General features: G+C 39.7%; 3 protein-coding genes across 7 annotated transcripts in view; 1 reads left to right on the top strand and 2 right to left on the bottom strand.

Annotated features, from left to right (window-relative positions):
- Positions 1-4,794, top strand: part of si:dkeyp-97b10.3 — a 44,783-nt gene extending 39,989 nt beyond the window's left edge. The window contains exons 16-17 of the mRNA XM_013140674.3: positions 288-409; positions 3,385-4,794. Coding sequence (XP_012996128.1) covers positions 288-409; positions 3,385-3,413 — 151 coding nt within the window. The 3' untranslated portion in view covers positions 3,414-4,794. The remainder of the gene's footprint in view (positions 1-287; positions 410-3,384) is intronic.
- A 1,258-nt stretch (positions 4,795-6,052) lies between these two features.
- il12a (interleukin 12a) lies at positions 6,053-7,680 on the bottom strand. Its single transcript, XM_020050255.2, has 6 exons — positions 7,589-7,680; positions 7,247-7,401; positions 7,036-7,131; positions 6,853-6,894; positions 6,526-6,672; positions 6,053-6,359 (listed from the first exon to the last, which is right to left on the bottom strand). The coding sequence occupies exons 1-6, from the start codon at positions 7,608-7,610 to the stop codon at positions 6,219-6,221; spliced, it is 603 nt and encodes a 200-aa protein (XP_019905814.1). The 5' UTR covers positions 7,611-7,680; the 3' UTR covers positions 6,053-6,218.
- Positions 7,681-10,062: 2,382 nt separating this feature from the next.
- Positions 10,063-12,843, bottom strand: part of schip1 (schwannomin interacting protein 1) — a 263,453-nt gene continuing 260,672 nt past the window's right edge. For all 5 annotated transcript variants that reach the window (XM_010898219.5, XM_034292491.1, XM_010898301.5 and 2 more), the window contains 3 exons: positions 11,479-11,602; positions 11,062-11,155; positions 10,063-10,897 (listed from right to left, as the gene is read on the bottom strand). In XM_010898219.5, coding sequence (XP_010896521.3) covers positions 10,846-10,897; positions 11,062-11,155; positions 11,479-11,602 — 270 coding nt within the window. In that variant the 3' untranslated portion in view covers positions 10,063-10,845. The remainder of the gene's footprint in view (positions 10,898-11,061; positions 11,156-11,478; positions 11,603-12,843) is intronic.

Genomic DNA, 12,843 nt, shown 5'->3' with positions numbered 1-12,843 from the left:
AAACACCAGAACCTGTCCACAACATGTTTATAGGGACAAAACTTTGGTTTCTTTACTGAGAAAATGCTACCTAGTGCAGCTTTGAGTACTTGGCATCGGTACTCTGTATCAGCAAGTACCCAAATGTAAGTACTCATATTTGTACTCGGTCTGAATAAAAGTGTTATCGGTGCATCCCTACTGGTAATCACTGTATATTTTCTTTATTTTATTCATTTGTTGGTGTTCATATATTCTTTCAAATAGTGTGACCCAAAGTGTGAACATTGTTTTGTATTTTGTTTCAGATTTAAGGCACTGGAGTGTTGGAAGGCTAAAAGGCTGAAGGGTCAATCCACTGTTACTAACCTCTGGAAGTGTCTACAAGAACTGGATGACCTGCCAAATGAGGTCTCCCAGACACTGCAAGGTTAGAGATGAACATTAATTAGAGCATAAATGCACTCTCCTATCTACCTTCTCTCGCTCTCTCTCTCTCACTCACACACGCGCTCACACACACAGGCACACACGGGCGCACATTTACTTACTTTAAATAGTGGCACCAAAGTTGACTGTCCTTAAAAAATCATACTTTTACTAATCCTAACCCTAAACTTTCTCTTAATCTTTACCTCAATAGCCTAATATCTATATTTAACCTAGCCCCAATGCTAGCCCTAAAGCTAACCAGTAATCCCTACCCATCGTTCTAACCCTACCCTGATTTGTAACTTTTGCCAAAAATACCAAAAAATTGCCTTTTTCGAAATGGGGACAGGAACAAAGTCCTATTACTGAAATGTTCCTGATTTAACCACAGTTTAGGAAAAGGTTTGTCCTTTATATTGTTAAGTTATAAACATATACACCCACCCACGCACACACAAACCATAAATCCACACACAAATACAGTGAGGGGAAAAAGTATTTGATCCCCTGGCGATTTTGTACATTTGCCCACTGACAAAGAAATAATCAGCTTATAATTTTAATGTTAGGTTTATTTGAACAGTGAGAGACAGAATAACAACAAAGAAATCCAGAAAAACGCATGTCAAAAATGTTAAGTGTGAAATAAGTATTTGATCCCCTCTCAATCAGAAAGATTTCTGGCTCCCAAGTGTCTTTCATACAGCTAACGAGCTGTGATTAGGAACACTAACCTCCTAAAGGGAGTGCTCCTAATCTCAGCTTGTTACCTGTATAAAAGACACCTTTCCACAGAAGCAATCAATCAATCAATCAGATTCCAAACTCTCCTCCATGGCCAAGACCAAAGAGATGTCCAAGGATGTCAGGGACCAGATTGTAGACCTACACAAGGCTGGAATGGGCTACAAGACCATCGCCAAGCAGCTTGGTGAGAAGGTGACAACAGTTGGTGTGATTATTCGCAAATGGAAGAAACACAAAAGAACTGTCAATCTCCCCTGGTCTGGGGCTCCATGCAAGATCTCACCTTGTGGAGTTGCAATGATCATGAGAACGGTGAGGAATCAGCCCAGAACTACACGGGAGGATCTTGTCAATTATCTCAAGGCAGCTGGGACCATAGTCACCAAGAATACAATTGGTAATGCACTACGCCGTGAAGGACTGAAATCCTGCAGCACCCGTAAGGTCCCCCTGATCAAGAAAGCACATGTACAGGCCCGTCTGAAGTTTGCCAATGAACATCTGAATGATTCAATGGAGAACTGGGTGAAAGTGTGGTGGCCAGATGAGACCAAAATCAAGCTCTTTGGCATCAACTCAACTCGCCGTGTTTGGAGGAGGAGGAATGCTGCCTATGACCCCAAGAACACCATCCACATCGTCAAACATGGAGGTGGAAACATTATGCTTTGGGGGTGTTTTTGGAGGGGACATGGAGGGGACAGGACAGGACAACTTCACCGCATTGAAGGGACGATGAACGGGCCAGGAACCGTCAAATCTTGGACGAGAACCACCTTCCCTCAGCCAGGGCATTGAAAATGGGTCGTGGATGGGTATTCCAGCATGACAATGACCCAAAACACATGGCCAAGGCAACAAAGGAGTGGCTCAAGAAGAAGCACATTAAGGTCCTGCAGTGGCCTAGCCAGTCTCCATACCTTAATCACATAGAAAACCTGTGGATGGAGCTGAAGGTTGAGTTGCCAAACGTCAGCCTCGAAACCTTAATGACTTGGAGAAGATCTGCAAAGAGGATTGGTTCAGAATCCCTCCTGAGATGTGTGCAAAGCTGGTGGCCAAATACAAGAAATGTCTGACCTCTGTGATTGCCAACAAGGGTTTTGCCACTAAGTACTAAGTCATGTTTTGCAGAGGGGTCGAATACTTGTTTTTTTACCAGAATGTACAGTTCACAATGATTTGTGTTGCAAGGGGCACTGGTGACAAAGCAGATGGCATTGTGGTAAACAACATCTAATTTTTTGAGGTAACTATTAGCTGCAATCCAGGACTGGATGGCTAATCATTTTTACAAGGGTATCCTGTGCAGTGTGAGTAAAGGATGCTTTATTGCGAGACACATTTTTTACTCTATAAGAGCAGTAGGGATTACGTGAAATTGGTCCCTTTAGATCACCATCGGCATTTCTAGAAAAGGATGCTTTGACTGGAGTTGGTTTTGTTTTCAGACTTCCAAGTACCAAGTAAAACAGAGAACACCTTCAACTGATCTTTCCAATCATTCAGTTTCAGAATATACCCAGATTAGTAATTATTTACATCGACATCGGTACCAACATCTAAAACACTTTAGCCTTGGCTTAGTAGACCTAGTGGATGGAGCACTCTCCTGCACTCAGCATACTGTCTCATTCTTTCTCCTCCAATCTGTCCTGCTAATGGAAAATCACCTAAACAGTTTCATTAAAAAACATTTCTAACAATATATTTCCTTAAAGATGCATTCTGGGATTTCTGGCCAGTAGTTTTAGTGCCGCTGATTGAGCTGTTACACGTTCCCCAAAAATGGTGTACTATATAATTAATGTGCCAATCTGTGCCACATGTCTTCAAAGCCACTCACTTTTATACTTGGAATTTAATGGCTAACTGAGGAAAGATAATGATTATAGTAGGTTTTGCTCATATAAACAACATTTTACACAACGGTCTCATCATCAGTTTGGGAATCTCCATACCCCGCCCCAGTCATGAATCCTATTTGATGAAACTGTCTTTAATGTTGGAGAACCAATGTTTTACAAAAACTAATTTAAACCCTCATCATCTACCTGAATTTATAACCACAGTTGGTTCAACTGTGAGTTGGCCTGGAGGTACAACCTTCTGGGATTCACTTACAGGGACAATGGTAATACAGAGTTTCATGTAGAGGTGTGTTCCTACATGTATGCTAGTCTGTCCCACTAATCAACAGTACTTTGTGTGTTGTGCTTTCCCCAGATATGATGGACAATAAAGATGACAAATGAGGTTCCTGCCTTTCCAGAGCTCAATGTTCTCAAGGAGACGGAGCCCATGGGACAGAAACAATTGAACTCTAACCTTGAAGTAGAAATCCTTCTACCTATGCTGAATGGATTACGATGAAAGTTTCCTCTTGACACTGATCAATGGTCAACTTTGTGTGTTTCCTTATAGTTATAATGGACGTACACAGATTCTAAATCAGAATAATGATATTGCCTAGGTGGGGTTCTCACCCCAGCCCACAGTACTACTGTCACACAGTCCATTGATGGAAGTCTAGATTAACTGGTAGTGGTGTTAGAGGGTGCCATCTTTGGAATGGAACTTTAAAAGTGTGCTGACCCTCTTGTCCCTAAAGATCCAACAGCCCTTAACCACTCCATCCTGGAAAGATGCCCTCATCCTCATGGCAATCAAAACTTCGGCAGCTTCCAATTGTCTCATTCAACCCCTCGCATCCCCCTAAAGTTTAAAAAACATTGTAAAGTACTATAGGCATTAAATATATGCAATGTACGTTTATCACTCTGGAAGAGTGCGTCAGCAGAATTACTGACATGTGAATCATAGATGAACTCTAGGGGAAATACTGTGTACTTAACTCATATGTAGGCAGTATCAGCCATGGTGCTGCAGATTGGGATCTGCCACAAACATATATGCCTTTGTCTCAAACTTTGCAATTAGTTGTATATTTTGATATATTCTGTACTTTTTATACTGTGTATAATTTGTATTGTTTTTTTAATTATGCGGTCAGTTTTTTTTTTTTACAGTCTATGTTTGGTTTTATGTTATGCTAGACCAAATGTTGCCTATCACTTGATTGTGGTAATAGCTACTTTTGGAAAATGTAAGTGTACACTCTTACATATGCAATGTCATGAAAAGACATTGTCATGGAAAATCATGGTCCAGGCTTCACCCTGAATGGCATCTGCTGTGTTAGCAGCAAACGTTTTGTTATATTTCTTTGTTTCATCCCCTTGATTAATCATGCCTTGGAAAAATGCTAGCTTTCAGCATGTGTGTTCAAGGGTTTTTTCTTCTCTTTCAATTTAGTGGAGTATTTGTTTGTTTACAAACAAGCTAATAACTCATTTGAAAAAACATTCAATTGGGATAGCATTGTTGCTGATACTGGGACCCAAAAATCCCAGTTACAACAAATAACTTTTGAAATCATAAATGTGAAGACCACAGGATTACTGATATTTTGGCCATTGGATGTGCATGTGTCTAATGTACAGTACTGTATGCTTAGATAGTCTATCATAAACATTCCAGTCCATATATGCACTTCTGTAATGTTACACCTCAGGTATGGGCCTTAAGGCTCTGGGTAGAATATTACAAATGTCTGACTGAATAAAAGGTATTTTTTACAAAGACTGTTTTATTGGAGCTAGTACATTACAACTTGATGAAGGATCTCTGTTCATGAATACAAACGTTTCATGAAGTAGCTTATATGTTCTGTTTGCCGTAAATGTATTTAGCACTTTACAGTGACCTTCAATTATTTCAACATACCTTCAGTACTGCACATTGCACACCAGAATGCAGTATTACAAGTTTAATACTGATCAGGATGCAGCATTGCACGTTTTTATACCGACCAGGATGCAGTACTGTAAATTAATTACTGATCAGAATGCAGTCCAAAATCAACCATTGCAGTTATGAACTGTGGACAACCCCCTGTCTTATCAGACTGGATACGTAAGACCTCCTGAGACGTTTCCAAGAATGAGTGTGGGAACGTCTACCTACAACTTCCCGGTAAATGTCTGAAGTCAATGGCGCTCTGGGGCTTGGAGCCTGGAATGACGACAACGCTATTGACTAATGGTCACGAAGATCAGGACTGTTGCGTCCTGGAACATTTTTACACCGGGCAAAAATGTCTGCAGCATCTGAGCCGAATGTGGATGAGAAACACGACCTGATAGCTGAATTTAAATAAATAAACATGTTATGGTAAACCACTAAAGTAGCTCAAGAGATGGAGCCGAACAAAGTACTGTATAAAACAAATGTCCTGAAGTACAAGGTGAGACACAGGTCCAGCACTCAACTGGAGGCTAGACACATGCAGCTTCAACAATGCCTTTCTGGATACACCTGAAAGTCTGCTTGGTAACCTGTAGGGCCAAGTCAATATATTTCACAGGGAGAAGTTGATACAAATTTGAACTTCCATTAAGATTCAGTAGGGGGCGCAAAACCTGGAAAAGCAAATCACAGAAGCCAGGAATATTGTAAATAATGTTGCTTGATGATATGTCTGTTGTCCCCTATAAAAGCCTCCCTCTCTCACCAAGGAACTTGCACAGTGAAACACATTCTGTTGTTGAGGATATAAGTGGGGAGAAAATGGGGGTTGCATGTTTCCAACCCACAGCTGTTGAAAAAGGATGCTCTTTGTGTTTCCAAGTAATGTATTTTTTAAAACAAACATTTAACAACTCAGTTAGCTTGACAAAACTTTATTATAAATATTCCAATAAATTACATCAGTACAATAAATAAATATTATGTTAATGTCTAATAAATATGCATAATTTCAATAAATAAATAAAATAAATACATAAATAGGTTGACCAACATGATCTTAATTGATTTTCTTTGCACTGAAGAGTACACTGTCATTTAGCTCAACTGAGCCAAAGTTTAGTTAGCTTATACTGTATACTCAGCACTTCTGTCGACAGGTACTGAGTGTAGTGCAGAATTCATCAGTTATGATAATGATAATGGCATAGTAGTTGAGGCTGATGTCTGATGATGTCACTGATGATTCAATTTTACTTCCTATGGTCCCCAGCAGAGATGTAGCCCATGGCTCTGCTGATGGTGATGATCCGGAGGTGGAAGCCCTTCAGTACCTTACACAGATGGACTCGCTGGTCAACAGAGTTACCACTGGTCAGCTTAGAGTCTGCAACCTGCATACCAAAAGAAAAAAAACGATTTTAAACAGAAGTCAGTATGAATACATTTTTGTTCACAGCGTTGATACACATTTGCTGATATTAGAAGAATAAAAAAGGAAAATTCAGGAATTAATGTTTTCATTATAAAGGGAAAAATATACATCTTATTTTCCTGTACCTGTGAAGAGGGCTCCGATTGTTGTGTCAGAAAATTGAGTAGTTGCTTGGTGAGGGTGACAGTATGGTCGAGGTTGGCCTGTTTGTAAGCCTTAAGTGAGGCAATATAATGTCCTAGGTCTGCACTGATGTTCCTCAGACATTCACTCTGTGAGGGGAATTAAACCACAGAGAAGGACATAGATCAGACAACCAGAGATATAATAAGCAGTTGAAATATGGGAAGTATGTGAAATGCAGTCACTAAGCAATCTAAAGATCTAATCTATCTGTGAATATAATTTTGCATTCCCTAAATCAACAATATTGCCATAAATACAATCAATACCTCACTGAATCCGGTGTTCTGTTGACCTGAACATCCTGTAATCTGAAATAATAAATGGAAATAATGCATCAACAGATTCATTTGTATCACTATTCTGTAAATCATATTTAAAACATAAAATACAGTGACATACTTCTTTATTCATGTAAATATCTCGCCTATCATGAATGTTTTGAAACTCACACTGTCCGTGTTGGGTTTGCAGGCCTGTACTGTCTGGGTCTTAGCGTTGAGCTCCACACGCTGCTCTGAGCAGTTTAGGCCTATAAAAAGGTCTTCCTATAAAGAAAAAAAAAACATATTCGGTTGGAATTCTGGATTTACATGAAATACGTGAACAACGAACGCTATCAAACAGATTTGACTCAGTGAATGCAGAATAAATGTGTCTCACGCTGTCCAGGAGGTTCCTAACATTCTTGATGAGTTCTTTGGAGATGTCCACATACTCCTTGCTTTTTGTAGTGTCCGAACACCCTAGTGTGCGCAGTGGTGTTCCTATGGCGACTTGGCAGGAGAGCGCGAGCAGCAGCGCACAGCTGGCAAGGTCTTGGTGAAGAAACGACACAATCAATCAACTCAGGACCAATGCTACAGTTAATAAAACATATTTTTATTACTGATATTTCTAATCAATAGTAAGACTATGGGCAGTTTGATGCATATCGTTTGAGTGGTCTGGGTGATCAAAAACCTACATCGATATAATTAAGTACAAGTTAAAGGAAATACTCACATAAATAAAAGTTTGTCTGCATGATTCTGAAATCTTTGATCAAATCGTGTCCCGTGAAGTGATAGGTGTGTTGTTATCTCTGCATCCTAAGATCATATTTATACGGGCTCCTAGGATGGAATTCCCTTACGATAGGGGTAAGCACTAATGAAACGTGAAGCGCTACGAAATGCCGTCAGTCGTGTAATTTCCTGGGTTGTCTGTGCGAATTCTCTGAGTCAGTCAGGGACTCCTTCTAGTGAAACTGGAATTAACCACAGACTTGTTTCGTTCTATGAGTAGGCTCGAGACAAGATAAAACTACAATTGACCATAAGATATGTTTATTTTTAGGATAACCATACACACAATAACGACACTCGAAATTGAAATTGAATAACGACACTCGAAATTTAAGACACCCGTAATTGATCTCAGGGGTACCTTCTTTTCAATGATTATCGTTGTGCTGTTTCTACAACTTCATTTGAGTGAATCTGTGGTAAATGCAATGACTGTACATAATTTGGAAAGGCGCACAACTGTATATAAGTTCCAACAGTTGACAAAACATGTTAGAGCAAAAACCAAATGAGACCGGATTGTGTCGAGGCACAGACCTGGGGAAGTGTACAAAAAAAAATCATATCAAAAAATTGAAGAATTTTCCACACAAGATAACACTTTCTGTGGCACCAATTTGGCCGTTATGGTAGAGTGGATAGATGGACATCACTCCAGTAAAAGGCACCAGAGAGCCCTCTTGGAGTTTGCCAAGAGGGCTCTTCCACAAAATGTGGAAAAAGTTAAAGGGTCTGAATACTTTCCAAATACAGTGTAGGCATTTACTGATCCACCAGGCTTTCAGTGTAACAGTTATGTTATCCCCCATTTCATCTGTTTGTTTAATTACATTATTTCATTGTAATTTATGCTTTAAAACATGAATTTTCTCGTTGCCTCAAGTCAACTATTGCAAGATATTTGTTTTCAAATTGCAACAACAAAAATATTTCTGTCTGAGGATAAAATGGAAATGAGCTTGGAGACCTTTCATTTTCTCGCAGTTGCTAAGAGGTGAACATTTAAAGTTTCCTCAGGGCCTAACATTTTTTGTCCATTCTTGCAATGCTCAAGTCACAGCAAATATTTTAATGCTTTCATGTTTTGAATATGAGGGGCATGCTTCCCAGAAAACGTGTCTCTCGCCCCAACCCCTGCTGTAGGCCACATATCTGTACATTCGGTTTGCATTCATATAGAGCCAGATGATGGCACGGTTACATGGGTCTGTCCAAGTTTTTTCATTTGAATGCTTTAGGGGGAGCCTCAATTATGTGTATTACTTAGATATTGTGAGATTGACAATTACCTCTGCACATTCCACAAGTTAAATGACTTATTGGGTCTGCAGAGACTGGCCAAGGTTTGACAATCTTCTAGCTAATTTCATAGATGGTGATGATGCTTGTGATTGTGATCACTGAGAAGAGGTCAGACCTTTGAAAACCACAATCACAGAAAGGAGCCTAGTGTAAACTGACGTCATCAGGTTGACATCATCAGTTACTTTTTAAAATAAAATGGCTTCCCATACAGAAACTTTTGTAACTGTGAAACTGTTGCACAATTGTATTTCCTCTGAATAAAGGATTAAACAAAAGGATCACCTTTCTTCCCCTAGAAAATGATACTGGTTATTAAAGGCACAGGATAAAATAATTGAAAATGTCAATGTACCGTTTGTAGTTCAGTAACATTTTAGAATTAGTCAGGAGTTTGAATACTTTTGCAGGGCATTGTAAATATATACTGTATATATGTTGTCCAAATCCCTTCCTAAGAAAAACACATTTTAAAAACATTTATCTGATCTATAACTGTTTGTTAGAAAAAACCTATTTAACAATAAACACAGATAAAAATATATACAATTGAAAGTTACACAAATGACCTCTGCTTTTAAAACAAATCAGTATTTTTTGTGGCCTCCCTTACAAAGCAAATCTGAAGCAATTCACTTTGGTACACTGTCTGGTGGTAAATTCTTCTAAACTTCTTTTGGGATTTGCCATTCATTTTCTTTTGACCTTGGGTGCCTGTTTTCTGTGTTGAAAGATAATATTATTGCCAAAATGATAATTTCTTTTAAAATGTAATATCTATCTATCTAAGCTATTGCGCCTTACAGAAGTATTCAGACCTCTGCCCAATTATCTCATATTACTGAATAATAAATAATTTTGTGAAATTTGGTACGTTGAAATGTCGTTCTGTTGAATTTTTCATTACACTAAAACTCAAAATCAATTATTGTAAGGTGACATTGGTTTCATGTTTGGAGGAATAGAAAAACTGAAATATGTGGCTAAAGTCTGGGCTTTTGGCAATGTGGCAATGCTGTTACTATTATTATTAGAATATGTTTAATAGTGTTACTGTTACTGTACAGTGTTCTTGTCAACACTTAACAGACTACACACCAAACAACAATATATGAAACAAAGTTTATTTTTTATTTTACATATCTGTACATAAACATTTCTTCCTCAAATAAAGATTCTGAATACAATAGGATGAAAATGATATTAACACACTTATTTAAAATGACCCGTGTCAGAAAATCAACATTCACAAAATGTTGAAGACCGATCAGAGTGAACGTATTACCAAAGCTACGACTCCACTACAAGGCAGGCATGTTTCCTTTAAACTCTTTTAGCACCTTCAAATAAACATTTCTCAGTTGAAAACTACCATTTGTGCAGAATAAAAAGAGATTGACTTTGAAATACTTTAAAATTACTGTCCAACTTAAAATGGTCTGAAGTTAGTCCTCATAGTTTTATACATTGTATTTTTTTTATTATTTATCTGACTACTAATTTCTCACTATTATTTATTTTTTTTCTTCACCATTTTGTATTGACAGTTATAATTTAGTGGCGAATAAACTTTTAATAAAAGTTAAAAAATAAACAATAGCGAAGCAAGGCCGATCACTGCACATGAAGCCGGGGACAGTATCTATGACAACACACAGTTTCCTCTTCTCCCAGGAAGCAGGAAGTGCTCCATCCTTAGCGCTGGGACAACCACAAAAGCAAATGAATGGGTGGCCTTCCTCTGGCAGATGCCACCATGAGAGGGAGAGAGGGGGGGGGGGGGGCAGGGGGGGAGGCAGAGGGAGAGCAGCGAGAGGCATGGGCCAGGGTGTTGGGATCAATGTGGGGGGTGGAATAAAGGGGTGGAGATGGGGTAGGGTTGAGTTGGGTGTCTTATTTGGATTGGGACTTCTCAGCCATGTGTTTCTGCTGGCTCTCGGCATGCCTGAATAAAAACAAAATTGGGATTAAATCAGTTTCTGTTTTCTTGGAAAAGACTGTGAACCACATTTCCCACTCATTCCATGGAATATCTGTAGTTACAGTCGTCCCCAGGAGGCTGCATGTGTTTGTGCGTGTGTCAGTGTGTTAACTAGATATTGTCCCCACCTAGTCAGGTCCTCTATGTCCACCAACATGGCATCCTGTTCCATGTGCAGTTCATCCCGGACCAACAGCAGCTGCACCAGCTCCTCATTCAGACCTGGTTGGGCCAGACAAACACGATAACAACATTAGTATAAGCTTAGAGCATGATCACCAGGACACACAGTCATACGAGAGAATGTTTGCGGAAGGGGCTTTTTCTTAATCTTGTTTTTTAACCATGCTAGTGATACATAAAATTCAAAAGCAAAATTTTTGGGAGGGAGTTTTGGGGCTTCTGTGTAAGGTCTATTATTCATTGTGTATTAACTAGTATCACCTCACAAACACAACAAACTTTCATTCTCCGAAGTCACTTTCAAAATTAGGGGAGGCCATCCCTTGAGCTTTGGGCCAGTGAGTGTGTGTGTGCGCACTTACTTTCTATCTGGGAGTGCAGGTCATTCACTATGACCTGTAGCTGTCCTAGAGTCATATCTCTCAGGTCTGTAGGCTTCAGGCTTCTCTTCATCAGACATTCACTGATGTGGGGCAAGTGGGGCAACTAGAAAGACACACATGACAATTGTTAGAAATACACACACACACATTCACTATACATAGAGCACATCCGAAATATAAACACATATGTTCACTCACTAATAGCACTAATGGCACTAGACTCTAAAGACACTACAGTGAATGTTAATGACAGTATTTAGGCTTATTTGTGTGTGTGCACAAAAAGGTGTTTGAGGGTAAGCATAATTTAGTTTGATCTGCAAACCTGTATGAATCAAGTCAGCATGAAACAGCACAATGTTACAGTGCCCTGAGTGACAAATTGTGGTATGATGCAAAGCCCAAGCTTACCAGCAGGGGTCAATCTAGTGACTTTACTGTCAACAATATACTGTACACAGTTCAACAGGGGTCCCTGAACTTGGTCATGGACAGTTACAGGAAATCATTCAGTTTCCTTCCCCCTAGCAGTAAACAAATGCACACTTTACGCTCTCTAAGTTTGCTCTTTGTCTTCCTGTCAACCTTTCACTGTGGGGATGTCATTTGTGTTTCCCTAAAGCGTTTCAGTTTTTCTTTCTCTGTCCCTCTTTTCCCTTGTCTCTTTCTCTGTATGTTGCTCACCTCACATGGCTATACTTGGCTGGGTTGCACAGTGACAGGATTTATTTAACCCCTAGAGTGTCACTGTGGTAAATAACAAATCATTTTCTATCTCATACTCACCGGCTATGAGAATTTCCCTTCTATTTAATAATTTTTTTCACGAATCACTGGATTTATATTATCTTATTATTTCCCCCACTCTGTTTCTCTCTCCATTTATCTCTGCATATCTGTCCCTCACTCCCTCTGTCTCTGTGTCCCTCCCCCTTGTCTCTGTGTCTCTCTCTCTCTCCCCCTCCTCTCTGTGTGTATGCCCTACCCTCTGTCTCTGTCTCTCTCTCCCTCTGTCTCTGTGTGTCTGTCTGTCTCTCCCTCTCCCTGTGTGTCTGTCTCTCTCTGCCTCTGTCTCTGTGTGTCTGTCTCTCTCCCTCTGTCTCTGTGGGTCTGTCTCTCTCTCCCTCTGTCTCTGTGGGTCTGTCTCTCTCTCCCTCTGTCTCTGTGTGTCTGTCTGTCTCTCCCTCTCCCTGTGTGTCTGTCTCTCTCTCCCTCTGTCTCTGTGTGTCTGCTCTCCCCTCTGTCTCTGTGTGTCTGCATGACCCTCTCCCCCTCTCTATGTAAGTTTCTCCCTCTCTCTCACTCTCTGTCTGTCACATTTTCAACTTTAAGGAAGTGTCTCTG

This window comes from Esox lucius, chromosome 1 (assembly GCF_011004845.1).
Source record: "Esox lucius isolate fEsoLuc1 chromosome 1, fEsoLuc1.pri, whole genome shotgun sequence".
NCBI classification, from domain to species: domain Eukaryota; kingdom Metazoa; phylum Chordata; class Actinopteri; order Esociformes; family Esocidae; genus Esox; species Esox lucius.
The sequence above is the reverse complement of the archived record's forward strand: the minus strand, read 5'-3'. Positions and strand labels throughout refer to the sequence as shown.

Excerpts from the sequence above, each read along its gene's own strand:
- il12a (XM_020050255.2), bottom strand. The coding sequence starts at position 7,610 with ATGCAGACAAACTTTTATTTAT. Across the intron at positions 7,132-7,246 it reads TTAGGAACCTCCTGGACAGC|GAAGACCTTTTTATAGGCCT; the intron begins GTGAGACACATT and ends TTTTCTTTATAG. Across the intron at positions 6,360-6,525 it reads AATCGGAGCCCTCTTCACAG|GTTGCAGACTCTAAGCTGAC; the intron begins GTACAGGAAAAT and ends TTTGGTATGCAG.